At 58.7% G+C, this 25,683-nt stretch overlaps 2 protein-coding genes across 3 annotated transcripts in view; one reads left to right on the plus strand and one right to left on the minus strand.

Annotated features, from left to right (window-relative positions):
• Window positions 1-5,870, plus strand: part of rusc1 (RUN and SH3 domain containing 1) — a 50,982-nt gene extending 45,112 nt beyond the window's left edge. For both annotated transcript variants that reach the window (XM_070868560.1, XM_070868561.1), the window contains 3 exons: window positions 450-1,413; window positions 2,247-2,384; window positions 4,519-5,870. In XM_070868560.1, coding sequence (XP_070724661.1) covers window positions 450-1,413; window positions 2,247-2,384; window positions 4,519-4,684 — 1,268 coding nt within the window. In that variant the 3' untranslated portion in view covers window positions 4,685-5,870. The remainder of the gene's footprint in view (window positions 1-449; window positions 1,414-2,246; window positions 2,385-4,518) is intronic.
• A 1,047-nt stretch (window positions 5,871-6,917) lies between these two features.
• Window positions 6,918-24,530, minus strand: fdps (farnesyl diphosphate synthase (farnesyl pyrophosphate synthetase, dimethylallyltranstransferase, geranyltranstransferase)). The gene is made up of 9 exons (XM_070868565.1): window positions 24,389-24,530; window positions 23,709-23,849; window positions 18,598-18,678; window positions 17,879-18,001; window positions 16,689-16,777; window positions 15,216-15,288; window positions 12,821-12,898; window positions 9,217-9,351; window positions 6,918-7,271 (listed from the first exon to the last, which is right to left on the minus strand). Exons 1-9 carry the CDS (start codon window positions 24,521-24,523, stop codon window positions 7,071-7,073), a joined length of 1,056 nt encoding a protein of 351 aa, XP_070724666.1. The 5' UTR covers window positions 24,524-24,530; the 3' UTR covers window positions 6,918-7,070.
• Between the last annotated feature and the right edge of the window lie 1,153 nt (window positions 24,531-25,683).

Raw genomic sequence — 25,683 nt, forward strand, 5'->3', positions numbered from 1 at the left:
CCCCCGTGTCCTAACTCGCACCGAGTCCCGCTCACCCATCACCCCCTGTGCTCGCTGACCCCCGTGTCCTAACTCGCACCGAGTCCCGCTCACCCATCACCCCCTGTGCTCGCTGACCTACATTGACTCCCGGTTAAGCAGTTCTCTCTGGTGCCCTGGGGCCAATATTTATCCCTCGGCCAACATCACTTACAAAAAACAGATGATCCGGGTCATTATCACATCGCTGTGTGTGGGAGCTTGCTGTGCGCAAATTGAGCTGCCGCGTTTCCCACATTACAACAGTGACCGCGCTCCGAAAAGTACTTCATTGGCTGTAAAGCGCTTTGGGACGTCTGGAGGATGTGAAAGGTGCCATGTAAATGCAAATTCTTTTGGGATGCGGGAGCGATAGGGACAAGTCTTGTGTGTTCTTACCGCTAATGTTTCCCCCTCTCTGTCTCCTGCAGAGGTTCTGAGGACACACTACGTTCCGACTGCATTCCTCTTGCTCTCCCACTCGTGCTGCCGGCCGTTGTTCGAGGAATTGTTGTTGCTGCTGCAGCCCCTGGCTGTGCTCACCTTCCACCTCGACCCCCTCTTCGAGTACCACCACCCCTCGACGGCGGCAGACCCGGGTGGCGGGGGGAGCGAGCCCGGACTGCGGGAGCCCAGCCGGCCCGGCGGGACGCCACAGCATCATCATCATCAGCAGCAGCAGCAGCGCGCAAAGGGCCGCCGCGCGGACGAGGGGCCGGCGGAGGAGGTGGAGCGTGGAGGTGGGGCAGAGACTGGCTACACCTTACAGCAGACGTTGGAGCAGGTGGGGCGATGGGGCGACAGGCTGGCGCAGAGCCTGGCCGCGCTCCAGAAGCCCCCCGCCCCGGCCCGCCCGCCGCACGGGGCGGACCCCGACTTCAGCCCGCCGACGGCCCTGCTGCGGGCCGGCGAGGGGCTCCCGGGGCGGCAACGCAAGCTCAGCTGGTGGGACCAACTGGGCCACAGCTCGCAGATCTACCTCGCTCCCTCCCGGGAGGGCTCGGTGTTTGCCAAGTGGATGAAACCAGCGGCGGCCTCAAACGCCGACTCCCTCCACGACAGGAGCAAGACCCCGGCCGCGACTCTGGCGACCGCGACAGGACAGGAGGGCGGCGGGGTCCGGAACCCGGGGTCCGGGCTGCGGGGCAGCGACGGCGGAGGGCTCGGAGCCGGACCCGCCGAGGATGGGCAGCAAGATCCCACGCCGAGCGGAGCAGTCCCGCCGGGGGAGAGCAGACCGCCCACGGCGTCACTGAGGAGTGAACCGGATCGGACATGCCCGTCGCGCGCGGGCGAGCGGCTCTGGCTGGGGAGACTGTTTGGTGCCAGGGTTCCCGGCACGTACTCACCGGGGGAGCCCCCCCCACACCAGGAGGGCAAGGCCCAGCGAGGCCGGTAATGAGGCAGCCGACTGCTCACACCCTCCCCCTGCCCGGATCCCTCCACAGCCCCCTCCGCCCTCCACATCTCCCCCTCCCTCCGCCCTCCACATCTCCCTCTCCCCCCGCCCTCCACACCTCCCTCCCCCTACAGAGCTCACCCCGCTCCCCCCACCGTATGCTCCCCCCTGCCCGCAACTCCAACTCCCCCGCACCCTACCCTCCCCCCGCCTTCACCCTCCCTCCCTTCCCCTCGCAGCCCCCTCCTCCTGCCCATCCTCCGCCTCCCTTCCCTCACCTCCGCCCCCTCCACTCATGGCCACCCTCACCTCCGCCCCCTCCACTCCGCCCCCTCCCTCATGCCCTCCCTCCACTCATGCCCATCCTCACCTCCACCCCCTCCATTCATGCCCACCCTCACCTCCGCCCCCTCCCTCATGCCCTCCCTCCCCTCCCTCATTCCCTCCCTCCCCTCCCTCATTCCCTCCCCTCCACCCCCTCCCGCATGCCCTCCCTCCACTCATTCCCTCCCTCCCCCTCCCTCATGCCCTCCCTCCCCTCATGCCCTCCCTCCACTCATGCCCACCCTCACCCCCTCCCTCACCTCCCTCATTCCCTCCCTCACCTCCCTCATTCCCTCCCTCACCTCCCTCATTCCCTCCCTCACCTCCCTCACCTCCCTCATGCCCTCCCTCACCTCCCTCATGCCCTCCCTCACCTCCCTCATGCCCTCCCTCACCTCCCTCACCTCCCTCACCTCCCTCATGCCCTCCCTCACCTCCCTCCCCTCCCTCCCCTCCGCTCGTGCCCTCCCTCCCCTCATGCCCTCCCTGTGCTTGTGTTTTGCAGGTTGCCGTCGGCCTGGCTGCAGGTGAGCCTCAGCCCCTTCGACCAGCGGACGAGGGCACTGCCCGCGGGGACCGACCGGGCACCGCCATCACCACCGGAGGCCAACCCCCCGGCACAGGACCCCACCAAACCAGCGAGGTAGAGCCAGCTTCTCGCCTCTCGGCGCCCCACTCTCACCAGCAGGCGAGCCGACTTTCCCCGGGTCCCCCCCTGCCTCCGACTCCCTCCCTGGGCCTCGCTGAGCCTGGGCAGCGGGTCTTCGAGTCATTAGGGCAACAGGAGGAGGCCATTCGGCCCCTTGAGCCTGTTCCGCCATTCGGTTAGACCACGGCTGATCTGTCTCTTACTTCAATCGACCCGTCTTGGTACCATTTCCCTTAACACCTTCACACACAGTGATACGGCACAGGAGGATCCCACTGGGCCCATCCAGCCCGTGCTGTGCCGGCTCTGTGACAGAGCGACCCAATCAGTCCCACTCTCCCCCGCTCTTTCCCCACAGCCCGGCACGTTTCCAGTATTTATCCAATTCCCGGTTTGAAAGTCACTATTGAATCTGCTCCCACCGCCCTTTCAGGCAGCGCGTTCCCGATCACAACAACTCGCTGCGTAAAAACATTCTCCGCCTCTCCCCCTCTGGTTCCATCGCCGATTATCGTCAATCTGTGTCCCTCTGGTTCCATCGCCGATTATCATCAATCTGTGTCCCTCTGGTTCCATCGCCGATTATCGTCAATCTGTGTCCCTCTGGTTCCATCGCCGATTATCGTCAATCTGTGTCCCTCTGGTTACCGACCCTCCTGCCCCCGGGAACAGTGTCTCCTGATTTACTCCTCAAAACACAACAACAATCCCTCAATCTCAGTTTTAACATTTTCAGTTGACCCTCAGCCACAATAGCTTTTTGGGGGAAGAGCGTTCCAGATTCCCACTGCCCTTTGTGTGAAGATGTGCTTCATGACATCATCCCTAGCACAGCCTGGTTCTGGTTTTAAGGTTACACAGTGCGGTGCTCCCTCAGTACCGCCCCTCCGACAGTGCGGCGCTCCCTCAGTACCGCCCCTCCGACAGTGAGGCGCTCCCTCAGTACCGCCCCTCCGACAGTGCGGTGCTCCCTCAGTACCGCCCCTCCGACAGTGCGGCGCTCCCTCAGTACCGCCCCTCCGACAGTGCGGCGCTCCCTCAGTACCGCCCCTCCGACAGTGCGGTGCTCCCTCAGTACCGCCCCTCCGACAGTGCGGCGCTCCCTCAGTACCGCCCCTCCGACAGTGAGGCGCTCCCTCAGTACCGCCCCTCCGACAGTGCGGTGCTCCCTCAGTACCGCCCCTCCGACAGCGCAGTGCGGCGCTCCCTCAGTACCGCCCCTCCGACAGTGAGGCGCTCCCTCAGTACCGCCCCTCCGACAGTGCGGCGCTCCCTCAGTACCGCCCCTCCGACAGTGCGGCGCTCCCTCAGTACTGCCCCTCCGACAGTACGGCGCTCCCTCAATACTGCCCCTCCGACAGCGCAGTACGGCGCTCCCTCAGTACTGCCCCTCCGACAGTACGGCGCTCCCTCGGTACTGCCCCTCCGACAGTACGGCGCTCCCTCAGTACTGCCCCTCCGACAGTGCGGCGCTCCCTCAGTACTGCCCCTCCGACAGTGCGGGGCTCCCTCAGTACTGCCCCTCCGACAGTACGGCGCTCCCTCAGTACTGCCCCTCCGACAGTGCGGCGCTCCCTCAGTACTGCCCCTCCGACAGTACGGCGCTCCCTCAGTACTGCCCCTCCGACAGTGTGGCGCTCCCTCAGTACTGCCCCTCCGACAGCACGGCGCTCCCTCAGTACTGCCCCTCCGACAGTACGGCGCTCCCTCAGTACTGCCCCTCCGACAGTGCGGCGCTCCCTCAGTACTGCCCCTCCGACAGTGCGGCGCTCCCTCAGTACCGCCCCTCCGCCAGTGCGGTGGTCCCTCAGGACTGCCCCTCCGACAGTGCGGCGCTCCCTCGGTACCGCCCCTCCGACAGTGCGGCGCTCCCTCAGTACTGCCCCTCCGACAGTGCGGCGCTCCCTCAGCACTGCCTCTCCGACAGTGCGGCGCTCCCTCAGTACTGCCCCTCCGACAGTGCGGCGCTCCCTCAGTACCGCCCCTCCGACAGTGCGGCGCTCCCTCAGTACCGCCCCTCCGACAGTGCGGCGCTCCCTCAGCACTGCCCCTCCGACAGCGCAGTACGGCGCTCCCTCAGTACCGCCCCTCCCTCAGTGCTGATTCCTGACTCTCTCTCCCTCCCCAGGAGGGTGCGGACACTGTGCGACCACACCGCCACGGAGGAGGACCACCTCAGCTTCCGGAGGGGCGAGACCCTGGAGATTGTGGCCTGCGTGGACGAGGATTGGATCCGCTGCTGTCATGGCGACGCCTCGGGGCTGGTGCCCATTGGATACACCTCGCTCATCTAGGCCCCCGAACCGGGCGCGCGGGTCCCCGCGGCAACGCTTCACCCTCCTGTGCCCCCGTCGCTGTGTGTGCCAGCTGCTTCGCCCCCCTTACCCAGAATTGCAATACCCCCTCATCCCCTCCCCCCGCTCTCCGCTCCCTCCCCGGCGTCACGGGGATGAACTCAGGCAAGGATTCCCCCTCGACATCACTGCGCATTAAATGCACCGTTCCCACCAGCTCAGACCGTCCGTGTGTACCGTGCTGGGGGGAGTCTCTCTCCTCCCCCCCCCCACCCCCCTCAATCATCTTCGCCCAGAGAGGGGGAGGGGGAAATACAGCACGCCCACCCGCGGGTACACGGGGAACGATTCACCCCCGTCCCACAGTGTACGGCTCTCGCGCGCGCGTGTGTCTGTCTCCTGTACGATCCGTGTCTGTCTCAGTATCTCCTGTACATGTACAGCAAACACAGCGGCTAAATGGGGAACCATTCACTCCCGCCTGGGACTGTGTGTGTCAGTCTCCTGTGCGTGTTCAGCACACAGCAGGTAAAAGGGAATGGGTTGTGCTCTGTACAGCTCTGTATTTAACGGTAACCTAATGTATATAATTCACACACATGAACTCCACACAGGGAACGATTAACTGTTACAGGTTCTCTCTCTGGGCACCCAACCACGTGTCTCGGCAGGGAGCCGGGTGGATTGTGTTGTGATCGAGATGCTGGCCTTCACAAATCACGGAGGGGCATTGGGCCAGTGTAAATATTATCGATCGTCTCCCCAGGTTGCCCCACGGGGCACAGACGTCACTCACGGGGCACCGACTCTCCCCGGGGTACGGGTCCCCATGGGGCACAGACTCTCCCTGGGGTATGGGTTCCCTTCCCCCCGGGGTCCCCAATAGGTCTGACTCTCCCTCCATCACTCTGCCTTCTGTAAGCACAAACAGCGAGTTATTTGAGCCCAACACACCCTCTCCCAACATCTGCACCCTGACACTCGCTCAATCACTTGACGGGGTCCCGGATTCATCTTTGAATTGCAACCACTCAGAGACAGATCTTCCGCTCCTCTCCACCCCCCCAATCTCTCTTTCCCCCCCCCCCAGTCCCGCTCTCTGTAACTCGCTCTCGATGTATAATGGCTTCCTGTGCACATTGTGTTCCTTGCCGTCCATTGCTGTTAATAAACTGCTCTATCAACCTGTCGGGCTGTGGTCTTCCTGCTGGCTCAGTGGGGGAGGGGGGGCTGGAAGAGAGAGAAAGAGCAGAGCAAGGGGGGGGGGTGTGAGAGAGAGAGAGAAGGGGGGGCTGGGCTTGTAATGTGGGAAACACGGCAGCCAATTTGCGCACAGCAAGCTCCCACACACAGCAATGTGATAATGACCCAGATCATCTGTTTTAGTGATGTTGGTTGAGGGACAGTGCGGTGCTCCCTCAGTACTGCACTGGAGGGTCAGCCTAGATTTATGCGCTCAAGTCCCTGGAGTGGGACTGGAATCCACAACCTTCTGACTCTGAGGTGAGTGTGCTGCTCACTGAGCCACGGCTGTTACTGGACAGATTGGAATCAGTGGGGCAGCAAAAGAATCACAAAAAGGTATCCTACAAAAATCTGCAACGGTAACAAGAAGTTTTTAGACATATTTATTCTTATCACACACTCCCAGGGCAGGTACAGCACGGGGTTAGATACAGAGTAAAGCTCCCTCTACACTGTCCCATCAAACACTCCCAGGGCAGGTACAGGGGGTTAGATACAGAGTAAAGCTCCCTCTACACTGTCCCATCAAACATTCCCAGGGCAGGTACAGCACGGGGTTAGATACAGAGTAAAGCTCCCTCTACACACTGTGTCAACGCAGGCTGAATGACAGGGTGGCACAGCTCCCCTGCGTGTTGAGCAGGAGCCCGAGCCGGGACCCCGCGGACAGTCGGTCATCGCGCTGGTGATCTTACGCAGCGCTCACTTTCCTGCCGCAGTCCTGGGTGGTCCCAGCAGCCGAGGGCAGTGAGAGGCGCAGCCTCCAATACACATACAGCATTACACAGTCCCTGTCCCACAGCCGGGGGGAGAGGCAGTGTACACCCCCCTTCCAACCTGAAACTGGATCCAACAATTGACCTATGACCCCCCCCCCCACCTCAAGTATTTCCCCAAGTCTTTCCCCCCCCCCTCCCTAACCTCTCCCCAAATCTTCCACCCTCTCCCCCCACCCCTCCCCAAGTCTACCCCCATCACTCCAATTCCCACCCCCTCTGCCCTGCAGTGCGCACAGTTGCTCCTCATTTGCAGGAGACAGGACGGGTCAAAGGTCAGGCTGTGGGGACTGGCTGGAGACGGGACCAAGCTCCCTCCCTCCCCCCCACCCCCCCCCCGGCGATCCTCGGGCTGACCCTCGAGTCTACTTCTGCCTCTTGTAGATCTTCTGGGCGAAGATGAGGAAGATGTCACGGGGCAGCTTGGCGCAGTGCTGACCGATGAGTCCCATCAGCCTCTGGTAACTCTGCTCCTCGTATCGCTGGTACACTCCGCGCATGTCCAGCTCCTCGTAAAGCCCCTTCACCTTGGCCGTCTTCTCCGGGTCACTGCTCCCGTAGTTCTCCTTCAATCACAGCGAGAGTTGGCACACACAGTTAGCACGGGGTCAGGATCAGCCGTGATCTCATTTAATGGCGGAGCAGGCTCGAGGGGCCGAATGGCCGACTCCGGCTCCTAATTTTTACATTTTGCATAGAATTGAAAAGTAGGGAAGTTATGCTAAGCCTGTATTGAACCTTGGTCAGACCACACTCGGGGAGCACTGTGCACAGTTTTGGTCTCCATATCCCTGGGTTAGACCACACTTGGAGCACCGTGCACAGTTCTGGTCTCCATATCCCTGGGTTAGACCACACTTGGAGCACTGTGCACAGTTCTGGTCTCCATATCCCTGGGTTAGACCACACTTGGAGCACTGTGCACAGTTCTGGTCTCCATATCCCTGGGTTAGACCACACTTGGAGCACCGTGCACAGTTCTGGTCTCCATATCCCTGGGTTAGACCACACTTGGAGCACCGTGCACAGTTCTGGTCTCCATATCCCTGGGTTAGACCACACTTGGAGCACCGTGCACAGTTCTGGTCTCCATATCCCTGGGTTAGACCACACTTGGAGCACCGTGCACAGTTCTGGTCTCCATATCCCTGGGTTAGACCACACTTGGAGCACCGTGCACAGTTCTGGTCTCCATATACCTGGGTTAGACCACACTTGGAGCACCGTGCACAGTTCTGGTCTCCATATCCCTGGGTTAGACCACACTTGGAGCACCGTGCACAGTTCTGGTCTCCATATACCTGGGTTAGACCACACTTGGAGCACTGCACAGTTCTGGTCTCCATATCCCTGGGTTAGACCACACTTGGAGCACCGTGCACAGTTCTGGTCTCCATATTATAAAAAGGATACAGAGGCACTGGAGAGGGTGCAGAGAAGATTTACAAGGATGATACCAGAAATATGAGGGTGTACATAATCAGGAAAGGATGAACAGGCTGGGCCTCTTCTCTCTAGAATAGAGAAGGCTGAGGGGTGACCTAATAGAGGTCTTTAAAATGATGAAAGGTTTTGATAGAGAGGATACAGAGAGAATGTTTCCACTTGTGGGGAAGAGCATAACGAGAGGCCATCAATATAAGATCGTCACCCAGAAACCCAATGGGGAATTCAGGAGAAACTTCTTTACCCAGAGAGTGGTGAGAATGTGGAACTCGCTGCCACAGGGAGGGGTTGAGGCGAATAGTATCGATGTATTTAAGGGGAGGCTGGATAAACACATGGGGGAGAAGGGAATAGAGGGTAATGCTGATAGATTTAGATGAGAAAAGAGGGGAGGAGGCTCGAGTGGGGCATAAACGCCGGCACGGACTGGTTGGGCCAAATGGCCTGTTTCTGTGCCGTATATCCCGTGTAATCCTATCCTATGAATCATAGAGATGGGAAGGGGTTGTGGGGCTGGAGGAGATTACAGAGATAGGGAGGGGTGTAGGGGCTGGAGGAGGTTAGAGAGATAGGGAGGGGTGTAGGGGCTGGAGGAGGTTACAGAGATAGGGAGGGGTGTAGAGGCTGGAGGGGGTTACAGAGATAGGGAGAGGTGTACGGGCTGGAGGGGTTACAGAGATAGGGAGGGGTGTAGGGATTGGAGGAGGTTAGCGATAGGGAGGGGTGTAGAGGCTGGAGGGGGTTACAGAGATAGGGAGGGGTGTAGGGGCTGGAGGAGGTTACAGAGATAGGGAGGGGTGTAGGGGGTTACAGAGATGGGGAGGGGTGTAGGGGCTGGCGGGGGTTACAGAGATAGGGAGGAGTGTAGGGATTGGAGGAGGTTACAGAGATAGGGAGGGGTGTAGGGGCTGGAGGAGGTTAGAGGTTTTTGGATATTAAGGGAATCGAGGGATCGGGCGGGAAAGTGGAGTTGAGGTTGAAGATCAGCCGTGATCTCATTGAATGGCGGAGCAGGCTCGAGGGGCCGAATGGCCGACTCCTGCTCCTATTTCTAACGTTCCTTACCTCCAGAAGCTGCCTCTGTCTGGGGTCGACCATGTTCAGTGCCTGCACCACCAGCCAGCTGCACTTGTTGTCCTCGATGTCAGTGCCGATCTTGCCGGTGACCTTGGGGTCCCCGTAGCAGTCCAGGTAATCGTCCTGCAACAAACAGAGTTTCAGCTCAGACCCAGGCGGCAGAGAGGGAACGGGAGGGCCCACAACTCAACCTCACAGCGGCAAGCGACTCTCAAACCCCCCCCCACCCCCTCAGGGCAGGTGGTCCGGGCCGTGTCAATTCAGCAAGTGTCTGTCCTCTCCACTCCCCAAAACTTCTCCCCCAAATGGCAGGCAGTGACTAGTGTGGTACCGCAGGGCTCAGTGCTGGGACCCCTATTTACAATATACATCAATGATTTAGATGAAGGAATTGAATGTAATATCTCCAGGTTTGCAGATGACACTAAGCTGGGTGGCGGTGTGAGCTGTGAGGAGGACGCTAAGAGGCTGCAGGGTGACTTGGACAGGTTAGGTGAGTGGGCAAATGCATGGCAGATGCAGTATAATGTGGATAAATGTGAGGTTATCCACTTTGGGGGCAAAAACAGGAAGGCAGAATATTATCTGAATGGCGGCAGATTAGGAAAAGGGGAGGTGCAACGAGACCTGGGTGTCATGGTACATCAGTCATTGAAAGTTGGCATGCAGGTACAGCAGGCGGTTAAGGCAAATGGTATGTTGGCCTTCATAGCTAGGGGATTTGAGTATAGGAGCAGGGAGGTCTTACTGCAGTTGTACAGGGCCTTGGTGAGGCCACACCTGGAATATTCTGTTCAGTTTTGGTCTCCTAATCTGAGGAAGGACATTCTTGCTATTGAGGGAGTGCAGCGAAGGTTCACCAGACTGATTCCCGGGATGGCAGGACTGACATATGAAGAAAGACTGGATCAACTGGGCCGTTATACACTGGAGTTTAGACGAATGAGAGGGGATCGCATAGAAACATATAAAATTCTGACGGGACTGGACAGGTTAGATGCGGGAAGAATGTTCCCGATGTTGGGGAAGTCCAGAACCAGGGTTCACAGTCTAAGGATAAGGGGTAAGCCATTTAGGACCGAGATGAGGAGAAACTTCTTCACTCAGAGAATTGTGAACCTGTGGAATTCTCTACCACAGAGAGTTGTTGAGGCCAGTTCGTTGGATATATTCAAGATGTGGCCCTTACGGCTAAAGGGATCAAGGGGTATGGAGAGAAAGCAGGAATGGGGTACTGAGGTGAATGATCAGCCATGATCTTATTAAATGGTGGTGCAGGCTCGAAGGGCCGAATGGCCTGCTCCTGCACCTATTGTCTATGTACCGGTGGGTCCTACGAGGCTGTGGCCTTGTGTGGTCCAGTGCGGCTTCCCTGAAAGGGGAGGGCGCACTGCCGTTACCGCCATGTTTTTGTTTGTCGAGCCGACAGATATGCCCCCCCCCCCACCCCACGGGTTTGGCCGGGCCGCCAACAGGTAGTCTGGCAAACCCCTCTCGGGCCCGACCCAAACCCTCCCTGGTGGCCCGACGTGTTAGAATCGCGGAGGCTCTCCCCTTTAAGCGAGCCGTGATGATGTCACTCCGCCCCCCTGCCCCTCCCCCGTTAAGAGTGACTTCCGGATCCAAAGAGAAAGAAACAAAGTGGTTTAGAGGGGTGGGGAGGGGGGGTGGGGGGGGCTTCTTTACGCAGAGGGCTGTGGGGGTCCGGAACTCGCTGCCGGGAGGGGCGGTGGATGCAGAAACCCTCACCGCTTTTATCGGATGGTTGGAGGCTCCGAGCTGCGGGAGGACATCAGCAGCAGATCGGGGCCACGAAAGGAGGTGTTTTGGCCGTGGGCAGTGTGACGGAGTACCACGGCAAGGTTACAGCGCGAGCTGGTGCAGGAGGCCGAGGGAAGCCAAGCGGGACATCGCCAAGGTCCAAGCTCGGTGTTTGGAGCGTGGGCTGGTACAGCAGGAGCGGCCAGAGATTGTAGAGGGGCGTGATCGGGAGAGGCGAGAGTTCGGGGCCCAGGGGCCCAGCCCACACTGTGCGATATGTGGGCGCGCTGGGTCCGTGCAGCAGAGCTGGTCTCCAGTCGTCCTGGTTAACCCTTGCCCCTGGACCAAGACCTCGCTCTGTCAAGCCCCGTGTGGTGGCTGGTGTGCAACGGTCACCCCACGTTAAAACAACCCACCCACAGGCATCTTCCACCCTTCAGGATGGAGTTCAGGATCCGAAATATTAGGTCCTTCATTGAAACACCTGTGAACTCATCCCTTTTTGGCGTGGAAGTAAGTCATCCTCGCTTTGAGGGACTGCCTATGATGATTTGCATGCAGAGGGTTGTGGGGATCTGGAACTCGCTGCCTGGAAGAGTGGTGGATGCAGAAACCCTCACCACTTTTAAGAGATGGTTGGATGGGCAGTTAAAGTGCTGTAACCTGCAGGGTTACAGACCTAGAGCTGGTAATTGGGATTAGACTGGATGACCTTTTGTTGGACGGAGCGGATAGAACGGTAAGTACGGCAGGGAATTGAATACGGCCAGGGTGATCTCCTGGACTAGTGTCGATCGCCTGGATGGGTCGGAGAGGAATTTTCCCAGATTTTTCCTCCCTAAATTGGCCTGGGTTTTTAATCTGGTTTTTTGCCTCTCCCGGGAGATCACATGACTCCGGTTGGGGTGGAGTGTAGAATGTTTCAGTATAAGGGGTGTTGCAGTTGTGTGAGGTGGACTGGTTGGGCCAGGTGCTCTTTGCCTTTCCGACATTGTTCACGGGTTTATATGTAACCTACAGGGCTGCTGACCGAGGGCCGTGGGGCTCTTTGTCGGCCGGCACAGACACGATGGGCCGAGACGGCCTCCTTCTGCGCTGTAAATTTCTATGTGTCTAAATTGCGGAATTTTGGTCAAGAGATGACCTCAATTTGTCATCATCACCATCGGCAGTCCCTCGAAATCGAGGAAGACTTGCTTCCACTCTAACAATGAGTCCTCAGGTGGCTGAACAGTCCAATACGAGAACCACAGTCCCCTGTCACAGGTGGGACAGACAGTGGTTGAGGGAAGGGGAGGGTGGGACAGGTTTGCCGCACGCTCCTTCCGCTGCCTGCGCTTGGTTTCTGCACGCTCTCGAGCGACGAGACTCGAGGTGCTCAGCGCCCTCCCGGATGCACTTCCTCCACTTAGGGCGGACTGGTCTTTGGGCCCAGGGACTCCCAGGTGTCGGTGGGGGATGTTGCACTTTATCAGGGGAGGCTTTGAGGGTGGTCCCTTGTAACGTTTCCTCTGCCCACCTTTGGCTCGTTTGCCCGTGAAGGAGTTCCGAGTAGAGCGCTTGCTTTGGGATTCTCGTGTCTGGGGGCATGCGGACAATGTGGCCCTGCCCAGCGGAGCTGGTCGAGTGTGGACAGTGCTTCGATGCTGGGGGTGTTGGGCCTGGTCGAGGACGCTAACGTTGGTGCGTCTGTCCTCTCAGCCACCTCAACCAGCGCTGCGGTTAAAAACCACAAACAGGGAAGCGTAGAATCAAGACAATAAATCTTCCAGGCTTAAAACCGGTCTCCATTAATGTACGTCTTGCCCCTGTTCCTGGGGGCCCCGCTTACCTGGATCTGAAAGAACTCTCCCATTTCCAGGAGGATCAACCGGGCACTGCTGTGTTCAGTTTCTCCAACGATGGCAGCCTGCGGGGGAAAGGAGGAGGAGGAAAAGTTAACGGCAGTCCCTGCTAGATATTCACTCATCCCCTCCTCCCGCACGGAGTTTATCTCCCATCGCCTGCTTTCTGCCTCGCGTGTGAACTGGGTCTGAATTTGAGAAGCTTCAACCGAGAGGGAGGGGATTTAATCGCACCAATCGCTCCAGACTCCGATAGCACCAGGTAAGAATTAGTTCTTGTTAAACCTTTAAAATCTCATGAACGCAAAGGACAGACTGCTTTTAGAAGCACTGATTGAAGAACACAAGAATTAGGAGTCGGCCATTCGGCCCCTCGAGCCTGCTCCGCCATTCGATGAGATCGCGGCTGACCTTCGACCTTAACCCCACTTTCCCGCCCGATCCCTCGATTCCCCGAGAGTCCAGAAATCTCTCGATCTCAGCCTTGAATACACTCAGTGACTGAGCCTCCACAGCCCTCTGGGGCAGAGAATTCCAAAGATTCACCACCCTCTGAGTGAAGAAATTCCTCCTCATCTCAGTCCTCAATGGCCGACCCCTTATCCTGAGACTGTGTGACCCCTGGTTCTACACTCCCCAGCCCCGGGGGGAAACATCCAGAGAGTATAGGCCCACTCTACTCACTCTCTCAATGTGATTTAGAATCACAGCTCTGCGTTTATAGTGTCAGCTGTCGGAGGGGCAGTACCGAGGGAGCGCCGCACTGTCGGAGGGGCAGTACCGAGGGAGCGCCGCACTGTCGGAGGGGCAGTACCGAGGGAGCGCCGCACTGTCGGAGGTGCAGTACCGAGGGAGCGCCGCACTGTCGGAGGTGCAGTACTGAGGGAGCGCCGCACTGTCGGAGGGGCAGTACTGAGGGAGTGCCGCACTGTCGGAGGGGCAGTACTGAGGGAGCGCCGCACTGTCGGAGGGGCAGTACCGAGGGAGCGCCGCACTGTCGGAGGGGCAGTACCGAGGGAGCGCCGCACTGTCGGAGGGGCAGTACCGAGGGAGCGCCGCACTGTCGGAGGTGCAGTACCGAGGGAGCGCCGCACTGTCGGAGGTGCAGTACTGAGGGAGCGCCGCACTGTCGGAGGGGCAGTACTGAGGGAGTGCCGCACTGTCGGAGGGGCAGTACTGAGGGAGCGCCGCACTGTCGGAGGGGCAGTACCGAGGGAGCGCCGCACTGTCGGAGGGGCAGTACCGAGGGAGCGCCGCACTGTCGGAGGGCCGCACTGTCGGAGGGGCAGTACCGAGGGAGCGCCGCACTGTCGGAGGGGCAGTACCGAGGGAGCGCCGCACTGTCGGAGGGGCAGTACCGAGGGTGCGCCGCACTGTCGGAGGGGCAGTACCGAGGGAGCGCCGCACTGTCGGAGGGCCGCACTGTCGGAGGGGCAGTACCGAGGGAGCGCCGCACTGTCGGAGGGGCAGTACCGAGGGTGCGCCGCACTGTCGGAGGGGCGGTGCCGAGGGAATGTCGGAGGGGCGGTACTGAGGGAACGCCACACTGTCGGAGGGGCGGTACTGAGGGAGCGCCGCACTGTCGGAGGGGCAGTACCGAGGGAGCGCCGCACTGTCGGAGGGGCAGTACCGAGGGAGCGCCGCACTGTCGGAGGGCCGCACTGTCGGAGGGGCAGTACCGAGGGAGCGCCGCACTGTCGGAGGGGCAGTACCGAGGGTGCGCCGCACTGTCGGAGGGGCGGTGCCGAGGGAATGTCGGAGGGGCGGTACTGAGGGAACGCCACACTGTCGGAGGGGCGGTACTGAGGGAGCGCCGCACTGTCGGAGGGGCAGTACTGAGGGAGCGCCGCACTGTCGGAGGGGCAGTACTGAGGGAGCGCCGCACTGTTGGAGGTGCCGTCTTGCGGATGAGACGTTAAACCGAGGCCCCGTCTGCCCTCTCGGGTGGATGTAAAAGATCCCGGGGCCACTATTGGAAGAAGAGCAGGGGGAGTTCTCCCCAGTATCCTGGGGCCAATATTTATCCCTCAACCAACATCACTAAAACAGATGATCTGGGTCATTATCACATTGCTGTGTGTGGGAGCTTGCTGTTCGCAAATTGACTGCTGCGTTTCCCACATTACAACAGTGACCACACTCCAACAGTACTTCATTGGCTGTAAAGCACTTTGGGACGTCCGATGGTCGTGAAAGGCGCTATAGAAATGCAAGTCTTTAACTGTGGATCTTTCCGATCGTTTTTATTGTGGATAACGTGGGGGGGCTGTAGTTATGACCCCAGTAAAGTGGTGGGTAGCACCCTAGGGTGGGGGGGTAGGGAGATGTAGACAGCACCCAGGGGAGGGGGGGGGGTGTCTCTGACCTTTGACCGATACTCACCATGTACATCGCCGCGGCCACTGGGAGATAAAAGCTGTAGAACGCAGTCTTGTATTTCACAATCGCCTTGTACCTGAAAGTGAGAGAAGCGAGAGTGAGCCAGTCATCTCCGTGCTGCCCACCCACTCTCTCGGACCCCCTCATCCAGCAACAGTTTTGCCCTCCTTACTTAAGGATATCGGGATTTAAGGAGTCGGGATAAATGGGTCACTTTCCGGTTGGCAAACAGTAACTAGTGGGGTGCCGCAGGGATCAGTGCTGGGGCCTCAACTATTTACAATCCACATTAACGACTTGGGTGAAGGGACCGAGTGTAATGTAGCCAAGTTTGCTGATGATACAAAGATGGGTGGGAGAGCAAGTTGTGAGGACACTAAAAATCTGCAAAGGGATAGAGACAGGCCAAGTGAGTGGGCAACAATTTGGCAGATGGAGTATAATGTGAGAAAATGTGAGGTTATCCACTTTGGTCGGAATCATAAAAAAGCAAATGATTTCTTACAATGGAGAGAGCTGCAAAATGCTGCAGTACAGCGGGACCTGGGGGCACTTGTGCATGAAACACAAAAGGATAGTATGCAGGTACAGCAAGTGATCAGGAAGGCCAATGGAATCTTGGCCTTTATTGCAAAGGGGATGGAGTATAAAAGCAGGGAAGTCTTGCTACAGTTATACAGGGTATTGGTGAGGCCACACCTGGAGTACTGCGTGCAGTTTTGGTCTCTGTATTTAAGGAGGGATATACTTGCATTGGAGGCTGTTCAGAGAAGGTTCACTCGGTTGACGTCTTATGAGGAAAGGTTGAGTAGGTTGGGCCTCTACTCATTGGAGTTTAGAAGAATGAGAGGTGATCTTATCGAAACGTATAAGATTCTGAGGGGGCTGGATAGGGTAGATGCAGAGAGGATGTTTCCCCTCGTGGGGGAATCTAGAACTAGGGGTCACACAGTCTCAGAATAAGGGGTCACCCATTTAAAACTGAGATGAGGAGGAATTTCTTCTCTGAGGGTTGTAAATCTGTGGAATTCTCTGCCCCAGAGAGCTGTGGAGGCTGGGACATTGAATAAATTTAAGGCGGAGATAGACAGATTTTTGAGCGATAAGGGAGTGAAGGGTTATGGGGAGCGGGCGGGGAAGTGGAGCTGAGTCCAGGATCGGATCAGCCATGATCTTATTGAATGGCGGAGCAGGCTCGAGGGGCCGAATGGCCGACTCCTGCTCCTAGTTCTTATAAGCCTTGCCCTCCTGGACTCTGGGTGTGGATATATCACCCCAGGGAGGGGTGGGAGGGGCTGCTGAAATCTCAGGTTGCGTCTCCAGCCTGGGCAGATGACAGCCAGGAGCGTGTGTCGGGGGGTGGGGGGTGTAATCAGCGGGGCAAAGGGAGAGAGACAGAGATCGAGGGAGAGACACAGAGAAACAGCCCGCTGGGGATCTCAAGACCCGTTTCCCCAGGGGGAGGCAATGGCTCACCTCTGCTCAGTGAACCGGTCCAGGTCGATCTTGCTGGGCTGGGCGGTCATCAGGTCCAGAGACTGCCCCAGCTCCGTCTGGTAGGAGACCTGTGATCGGGACAACGATAACTTGTGTTTATATCACGCCTTTAACGTAGTGAAACGGCCCAAGGTACGACACAGCAGTGTTAGGAGATCAAACATTTGACCCCGAGCCCCATAAGGAGAAATTAGGGACAGGTGACCAAAAGCTGGGTCAAAGGTCGGTTTTAAGGAGCGTCTTGAAGGAGGAGAGAGAGAGGCGGAGAGGTTTAGGGAGGGAGTTCCAGAGCTTGGGGGCCCAGGCAGCTGAAGGCATGGCCGCCGATGGTGGAGCGATTATAATCAGGGGATGCTCAGGAGAACAAAATTAAAGGAGTGCAGACATCTCGGGGGGGAGGGTAGTCCAGACCAGCCCCCCAGTCACCTCCTGCCCCCAGCTCCCCCAGTCACTTCCTGCCCCCCCCCCCCCCCCCCCCGAGAGCGAAAGTCCGCACTACCCGAATACCTCGCTTTCGGCACAGACAGCGATATGACACGCGCCTGGGTTGAAAGTTCAAAGAGTTTTTCCTGATCAGCACGGATTGTAAATTTGAAGTTTATAGAAGAATGTCTCTATCGGGAGGGAGTCACGAGTCATTTTAGCCAATCGAACGTGGCAGTTTGGTCACCTGTGTGTTATAGCAATAAAATCCACGGCAAGAGTGGATTGCTGCAATAAACCAATTTCAGGACATCGAGTGGCCGACTGTTTAGGTTACACTTGTCAGTCTGTCAGTATTTGTGTAAACGTTTGATGTACCATGATTGATTGACAGTGTGTATAGAACATAGAGTTTAAAGACCTGATTTTGTGAAAGAGTTGTGAATGAACACTGTTTTAGCAGCGACACACTGTAAAACAGAATGTGTGCGTCTGACAAGCCGGGAGCAAGCAGTGGGTTTGTGAAGCGAGTGTCTCAGTAACTTTCGTCCTGGTGTTTGTGTAAGTATGAAGTTTAAATCAAGACCTGATCCTGCCGTTACTGCAACTGAGCGTGTGCGAGCGTGGACCTTTAAACCAACAAAACTAAACGAGCGAGAGCAAGAAACCCATCCAACATCTCACTACCCTCCACCCCCTCGGTCACACCCGGACACCCCCCCCCCCCAACCCCCGAACCCCCTCACCTGCAGGAATAGCTCAAGGAGGTGGAGGTAATATGGCTGCTCCCTCGTGTACTTGCGGAGGAGCCTGTACACCATGGCCTCCAGGAGATAGGAGTCGTTGATGGCATCAAGACCCACGCCTTCCTAGGGGAGGGAGGGAGAGAGAGAGAGAGAGTTAGATCCCCATCTTCACACAGACCCACGTCCCGTCACCGTGCGGGGGAAATCACACAGACACAGACCCACGTCCCGTCACCGTGCGGGGAATCTCACAGACACAGACCCACGTCCCATCACCGTGCGGGGAATCACACAGACACAGACCCACGTCCCGTCATCGTGCGGGGAATCTCACAGACACAGACCCACGTCCCATCACCGTGCGGGGAATCACACAGACACAGACCCACGTCCCATCACCGTGCGGGGAATCTCACAGACACAGACCCACGTCCCATCACCGTGCGGGGAATCACACAGACACAGACCCACGTCCCATCACCGTGCGGGGAATCTCACAGACACAGACCCACGTCCCATCACCGTGCGGGGAATCACACAGACACAGACCCACGTCCCATCACCGTGCGGGGAATCACAGACACAGACCCACGTCCCATCACTGTGACTCCAGAGCGGATGTTGAACAATGCACTGGTTGGGTTTCCAGCTTTGGACCGAGTGTCAATGAGCAACAACGCTGGCGAGGGAGACATGAGATTGTACAGCAGGAACCCTACCCTTCGATACCAGCACATTTGGCCTCTCCGCGTGACAGACTGGTCCATGATGTCATCTGCGACAAGGAAGAACGATTGAAGCTGAAACCAAAAACGGGATAAAAACAAAGATCAACAAACTACCCCTCCGACAGTGCGGCACTCCCTCAGTACTGTCCCTCCCTCAGTGCCGCCCCTCCCTCAGTACTACCCCTCCGACAGTGCGGCGCTCCCTCAGTACTGCCCCTCCGACAGTGCGGCACTCCCTCAGTACTGCCCCTCCAACAGTGCGGCGCTCCCTCAGTACTGCCCCTCTGACAGTGCGGCACTCCCTCAGTACTGCCCCTCCGACAGTGCGGCGCTCCCTCAGTACTGCCCCTCCGACAGTGCGGCACTCCCTCAGTACTGCCCCTCCGACAGTGCGGGGCTCCCTCAGTACTGCCCCTCCGACAGTGCGGCGCTCCCTCAGTACTGCCCCTCCGACAGTGCGGGGCTCCCTCAGTACTGCCCCTCCGACAGTGCAGCACTCCCTCAGTACTGTCCCTCCGACAGTGCAGCACTCCCTCAGTACTGTCCCTCCGACAGTGCGGCGCTCCCTCAGTACTGCCCCTCCGACAGTGCGGGGCTCCCTCAGTACTGCCCCTCCGACAGTGCGGCGCTCCCTCAGTACCGCCCCTCCGACAGTGCGGCGCTCCCTCAGTACTGCCCCTCCGACAGTGCAGCACTCCCTCAGTACTGCCCCTCCGACAGTGCGGCGCTCCCTCAGTACTGCCCCTCCGACAGTGCGGTGCTCCCTCAGTACTGCCCCTCCGACAGTGCGGTGCTCCCTCAGTACTGCCCCTCCGACAGTGCGGTGCTCCCTCAGTACTGCCCCTCCGACAGTGCGGTGCTCCCTCAGTACTGCCCCTCCGACAGTGCGGTGCTCCCTCAGTACTGCCCCTCCGACAGTGCAGCACTCCCTCAGTACTGTCCCTCCGACAGTGCAGCACTCCCTCAGTACTGTCCCTCCGACAGTGCGGCGCTCCCTCAGTACTGCCCCTCCGACAGTGCGGGGCTCCCTCAGTACTGCCCCTCCGACAGTGCGGCGCTCCCTCAGTACCGCCCCTCCGACAGTGCGGCGCTCCCTCAGTACTGCCCCTCCGACAGTGCAGCACTCCCTCAGTACTGCCCCTCCGACAGTGCGGCGCTCCCTCAGTACTGCCCCTCCGACAGTGCGGTGCTCCCTCAGTACTGCCCCTCCGACAGTGCGGTGCTCCCTCAGTACCGCCCCTCCGACAGTGCGGCGCTCCCTCAGTACTGCCCCTCCGACAGTGCGGCGCTCCCTCAGTACTGCCCCTCCGACAGTGCGGTGCTCCCTCAGTACTGCCCCTCCGACAGTGCGGCGCTCCCTCAGCACTGCCCCTCCGACAGTGCGGCACTCCCTCAGTACTGCCCCTCCGACAGTGCGGCACTCCCTCAGTACTGCCCCTCCGACAGTGCGGCACTCCCTCAGCACTGCCCCTCCGACAGTGCGGCACTCCCCCAGTACCGCCCCTCCGACAGTGCGGCACTCCCTCAGCACTGCCCCTCCGACAGTGCGGCACTCCCTCAGTACTGACCCTCCGACAGTATAACGCCTTAAATGTAGTAAAACGTCCCAAGGCGCTTCACAGGAGACAAAAATTGACAGAGAGTCACATCAGGAAATATTAGGGACAGGTGACCAAAAGCTGGGTCAAAGAGGTCGGTTTTAAGGAGCGTCTTAAAGAAGGAGAGAGAGGTGGAGAGGTTTAGGGAGGGAGTTCCAGAACTTGGGGCCCCGGAGATCGCAGGCTGCACAAGAGGCCAGAATTGGAGTGCAGAGATCTTGGAGGTTACAGAGATAGAGAGGGGTGTAGGGGATGGAGGAGGTTACAGAGATAGGGAGGGGTGTAGGGGGTTACAGAGATAGGGAGGGGTGTAGGGGATGGAGGAGGTTACAGAGATAGAGAGGGGTGTAGGGGATGGAGGGGGTTACAGAGATAGGGAGGGGTGTAGGGGGTTACAGAGATAGGGAGGGGTGTAGGGGATGGAGGAGGTTACAGAGATAGAGAGGGGTGTAGGGGATGGAGGGGGTTACAGAGATAGGGAGGGGTGTAGGGGCTGGAGGAGGTTACAGTGATACAGAGGGGTGTAGGGGGTTACAGAGATAGGGAGGGGTGTAGGGGATGGAGGAGGTTACAGAGATAGAGAGGGGTGTAGGGGATGGAGGGGGTTACAGAGATAGGGAGGGGTGTAGGGGCTGGAGGAGGTTACAGAGATACAGAGGGGTGTAGGGGATGGAGGAGGTTACAGAGATAGGGAGGGGTGTAGGGGATGGAGGGGGTTACAGAGATAGGGAGGGGTGTAGGGGATGGAGGGGGTTACAGAGATAGGGAGGGGTGTAGGGGATGGAGGAGGTTACAGAGATAGAGAGGGGTGTAGGGGATGGAGGGGGTTACAGAGATAGGGAGGGGTGTAGGGGGTTACAGAGATAGGGAGGGGTGTAGGGGATGGAGGAGGTTACAGAGATAGAGAGGGGTGTAGGGGATGGAGGGGGTTACAGAGATAGGGAGGGGTGTAGGGGCTGGAGGAGGTTACGGTGATACAGAGGGGTGTAGGGGGTTACAGAGATAGGGAGGGGTGTAGGGGATGGAGGAGGTTACAGAGATAGGGAGGGGTGTAGGGGGTTACAGAGATAGGGAGGGGTGTAGGGGATGGAGGAGGTTACAGAGATAGAGAGGGGTGTAGGGGATGGAGGGGGTTACAGAGATAGGGAGGGGTGTAGGGGGTTACAGAGATAGGGAGGGGTGTAGGGGATGGAGGAGGTTACAGAGATAGAGAGGGGTGTAGGGGATGGAGGGGGTTACAGAGATAGGGAGGGGTGTAGGGGCTGGAGGAGGTTACAGTGATACAGAGGGGTGTAGGGGGTTACAGAGATAGGGAGGGGTGTAGGGGATGGAGGAGGTTACAGAGATAGAGAGGGGTGTAGGGGATGGAGGGGGTTACAGAGATAGGGAGGGGTGTAGGGGCTGGAGGAGGTTACAGAGATACAGAGGGGTGTAGGGGATGGAGGAGGTTACAGAGATAGGGAGGGGTGTAGGGGATGGAGGGGGTTACAGAGATAGGGAGGGGTGTAGGGGCTGGAGGAGGTTACAGAGATAGAGAGGGGTGTAGGGGATGGAGGGGGTTACAGAGATAGGGAGGGGTGTAGGGGATGGAGGGGGTTACAGAGATAGGGAGGGGTGTAGGGGCTGGAGGAGGTTACAGAGATAGAGAGGGGTGTAGGGGGTTACAGAGATAGGGAGGGGTGTAGGGGATGGAGGGGGTTACAGAGATAGGGAGGGGTGTAGGGGCTGGAGGAGGTTACAGAGATAGAGAGGGGTGTAGGGGGTTACAGAGATAGGGAGGGGTGTAGGGGATGGAGGAGGTTACAGAGATAGAGAGGGGTGTAGGGGATGGAGGAGGTTACAGAGATAGAGAGGGGTGTAGGGGATGGAGGGGGTTACAGAGATAGGGAGGGGTGTAGGGGATGGAGGAGGTTACAGAGATAGGGAGGGGTGTAGGGGATGGAGGAGGTTACAGAGATAGGGAGGGGTGTAGGGGATGGAGGAGGTTACAGAGATAGAGAGGGGTGTAGGGGATTACAGAGATAGGGAGGGGTGTAGGGGCTGGAGGAGGTTACAGAGATAGGGAGGGGTGTAGGGGATGGAGGAGGTTACAGAGATAGGGAGGGGTGTAGGGGCTGGAGGAGATTACAGAGATAGAGAGGGGTGTAGGGGATGGAGGAGGTTACAGAGATAGAGAGGGGTGTAGGGGATGGAGGAGGTTACAGAGATAGGGAGGGTGTAGGGGATGGAGGAGGTTAGAGATAGGGAGGGGTGTAGGGGCTGGAGGGAGGTTACAGAGATAGGGAGGGGTGTAGGGGATGGAGGAGGTTACAGAGATAGAGAGGGGTGTAGGGGATTACAGAGATAGGGAGGGGTGTAGGGGCTGGAGGAGGTTACAGAGATAGGGAGGGGTGTAGGGGATGGAGGAGGTTACAGAGATAGAGAGGGGTGTAGGGGATTACAGAGATAGAGAGGGGTGTAGGGGATTACAGAGATAGAGAGGGGTGTAGGGGCTGGAGGAGGTTACAGAGATAGGGAGGGGTGTAGGGGATGGAGGGGGTTACAGAGATAGGGAGGGGTGTAGGGGATGGAGGGGGTTACAGAGATAGGGAGGGGTGTAGGGGCTGGAGGAGGTTACAGAGATAGAGAGGGGTGTAGGGGGTTACAGAGATAGGGAGGGGTGTAGGGGATGGAGGAGGTTACAGAGATAGAGAGGGGTGTAGGGGATGGAGGAGGTTACAGAGATAGAGAGGGGTGTAGGGGATGGAGGGGGTTACAGAGATAGGGAGGGGTGTAGGGGATGGAGGAGGTTACAGAGATAGGGAGGGGTGTAGGGGATGGAGGAGGTTACAGAGATAGGGAGGGGTGTAGGGGATGGAGGAGGTTACAGAGATAGAGAGGGGTGTAGGGGATTACAGAGATAGGGAGGGGTGTAGGGGCTGGAGGAGGTTACAGAGATAGGGAGGGGTGTAGGGGATGGAGGAGGTTACAGAGATAGGGAGGGGTGTAGGGGCTGGAGGAGATTACAGAGATAGAGAGGGGTGTAGGGGATGGAGGAGGTTACAGAGATAGAGAGGGGTGTAGGGGATGGAGGAGGTTACAGAGATAGGGAGGGGTGTAGGGGATGGAGGAGGTTAGAGATAGGGAGGGGTGTAGGGGCTGGAGGGAGGTTACAGAGATAGGGAGGGGTGTAGGGGATGGAGGAGGTTACAGAGATAGAGAGGGGTGTAGGGGATTACAGAGATAGGGAGGGGTGTAGGGGCTGGAGGAGGTTACAGAGATAGGGAGGGGTGTAGGGGATGGAGGAGGTTACAGAGATAGAGAGGGGTGTAGGGGATTACAGAGATAGAGAGGGGTGTAGGGGCTGGAGGAGGTTACAGAGATAGGGAGGGGTGTAGGGGATGGAGGGGGTTACAGAGATAGGGAGGGGTGTAGGGGATGGAGGAGATTACAGAGATAGAGAGGGGATGGAGGGGGTTACAGAGATAGGGAGGGGTGTAGGGGCTGGAGGAGGGTCTCACTCACCAGTTCCACACACCAGCCAACCACCAGTGCGATCTTGAAGTTCTCCTCGGTCTGGTGTTTGGGATCGCCCAGCTCCCGGAACGAGGCGATCACAGATAGACCACGATTCCTCTTCCCGCCGGGAACGTTGTACTCGATGACCTGGGGGGGGAAAACAGTTAGCGGCTTGGATCCGCATCGCCCCTCAGTCCTCCCGTCCCCATAAACCAGCCTCTCGGTCCCCTCAAACCATCTCCTTGCGGCCCACCCGTCCCCATAAACCAGCCCCTCGGTCCCCCCCGTCCTTGTAAACCAGCCCCTCGGTCCCTTCGTCCCCACAAACCATCTCCTTGCGGCCCACCCGTCCCCATAAACCAGCCCCTCGGTCCCCCCGTCCCCATAAACCAGCCCCTCGGTCCCCCCCGTCCCCACAAACCATCTCCTCGGCCCACCCGTCCCCATAAACCAGTCCTCGGTCTGCCTGTCCCCATAAACCAGCCCCTCAATCCCCCCCGTCCCCATAAACCAGCCTCTCTGTCCGCCTGTCCCCATAAAGCAGTCTGCCCGTCTCCATAAACCATCACTCGGTCCCCATTAACCAGTGATAGTGCCGCAGACGATACATCGCTACAAAACCACAGCCTCGGTTACAGCCGAAACACCCTGCCCCCACGGCCCCCCCCCCGAGACGGTGACCCTACCTCTCGCAGACGTTTGATGGCATCGCCGATCTCCTGGTGGTGCAGGTCTTCCTGTGTCAGGTCCTCCAGCACCTGGGCGAAGACCCGGTCAAACTCCTTCACGTCGGTCTTGACCTGGGGCTTCTCCGAACTCATGGTCCAGGTGCCTGCAGAGAGAGGGAAGAGGGTCAGAGCCCAGAGCCAGTCAGTCCCTCCGACAGTGCGGCACTCCCTCAGTACTGCCCCTCCGACAGTGCGGCGCTCCCTCAGTACTGTCCCTCCGACAGTGCGGCACTCCCTCAGTACTGCGCCTCCGACAGTACTGCCCCCTCCGACAGTGCGGCGCTCCCTCAGTACTGCGCCTCCGACAGTACTGCCCCCTCCGACAGTGCGGCGCTCCCTCAGTACTGCCCCTCCGACAGTGCGGCGCTCCCTCAGTACTGCCCCTCCGACAGTGCGGGGCTCCCTCGGTACTGCCCCTCCGACAGTGCGCCGCTCCCTCAGTACTGCCCCTCCGACAGTGCGGCGCTCCCTCGGTACTGCCCCTCCGACAGTGCGGCGCTCCCTCGGTACTGCCCCTCCGACAGTGCGGCACTCCCTCAGTACTGCCCCTCCGACAGTGCGGCACTCCCTCAGTACCGCCCCTCCGACAGTGCGGCACTCCCTCAGTACTGCCCCTCCGACAGTGCGGCACTCCCTCAGTACTGCCCCTCCGACAGTGCGGCGCTCCCTCAGTACTGCCCCTCGAGCCTGCTCCACCATTCAATAAGATCACGGCTGATCTTCGACCTCAAGTCCACTTTCCCGCCCGATCCCTCGATTCCCTTAATATCCAAAAATCTATCGATCTCAGCCTTGAATATACTCAATGACTGAGCCTCCACAGCCCTCTGGGGCAGAGAATTCCAAAGATTCACCTCCCTCTGAGTGAAGAAATTCCTCCTCATCTCAGTCCTCAATGGCCGAGCCCTTATCCTGAGACTGTGTGACCCCCGGTTCTAGACTCCCCAGCCCGGGGGAAACACCCTCCCTGCATCTACCCTGTCAAGCCCTGTAAGAATGTTGTATGTTTCAATGAGATCACCTCTCATTCTTCTAAACTCTGGAGAATATCGGCCCAGTCTGCTCAATCTCTCCTCACAGCACAATCCCCCCATCCCAGGAAGTACTTCATTGGCTGTAAAGCGCTTTGGGACATCGTGAGGTTGTGAAAGTGTTCCTGAATCTTACCCCGTGCCAGTTCCACCTGTCAGAGCAGAAAGCACTGGAGAAATACCTCCGCGGGATCCTGCAAATCCCCCGGGAGGACAGACGCA

Source organism: Pristiophorus japonicus, chromosome 30 (genome assembly GCF_044704955.1).
Source record: "Pristiophorus japonicus isolate sPriJap1 chromosome 30, sPriJap1.hap1, whole genome shotgun sequence".
Taxonomy (NCBI): Eukaryota; Metazoa; Chordata; class Chondrichthyes; family Pristiophoridae; genus Pristiophorus; species Pristiophorus japonicus.

Coding starts and splice junctions, on each gene's coding strand:
- fdps (XM_070868565.1), bottom strand. CDS start 24,523: ATGAGTTCGGAGAAGCCCCAGGTCAAGACCGACGTGAAGGAGTTTGAC. Junction 18,679..23,708: donor TTGGCTGGTGTGTGGAACTG/GTGAGTGAGACC, acceptor TTTTGGTTTCAG/CTTCAATCGTTCTTCCTTGT. Junction 15,289..16,688: donor GACCGGTTCACTGAGCAGAG/GTGAGCCATTGC, acceptor TCTCACTTTCAG/GTACAAGGCGATTGTGAAAT.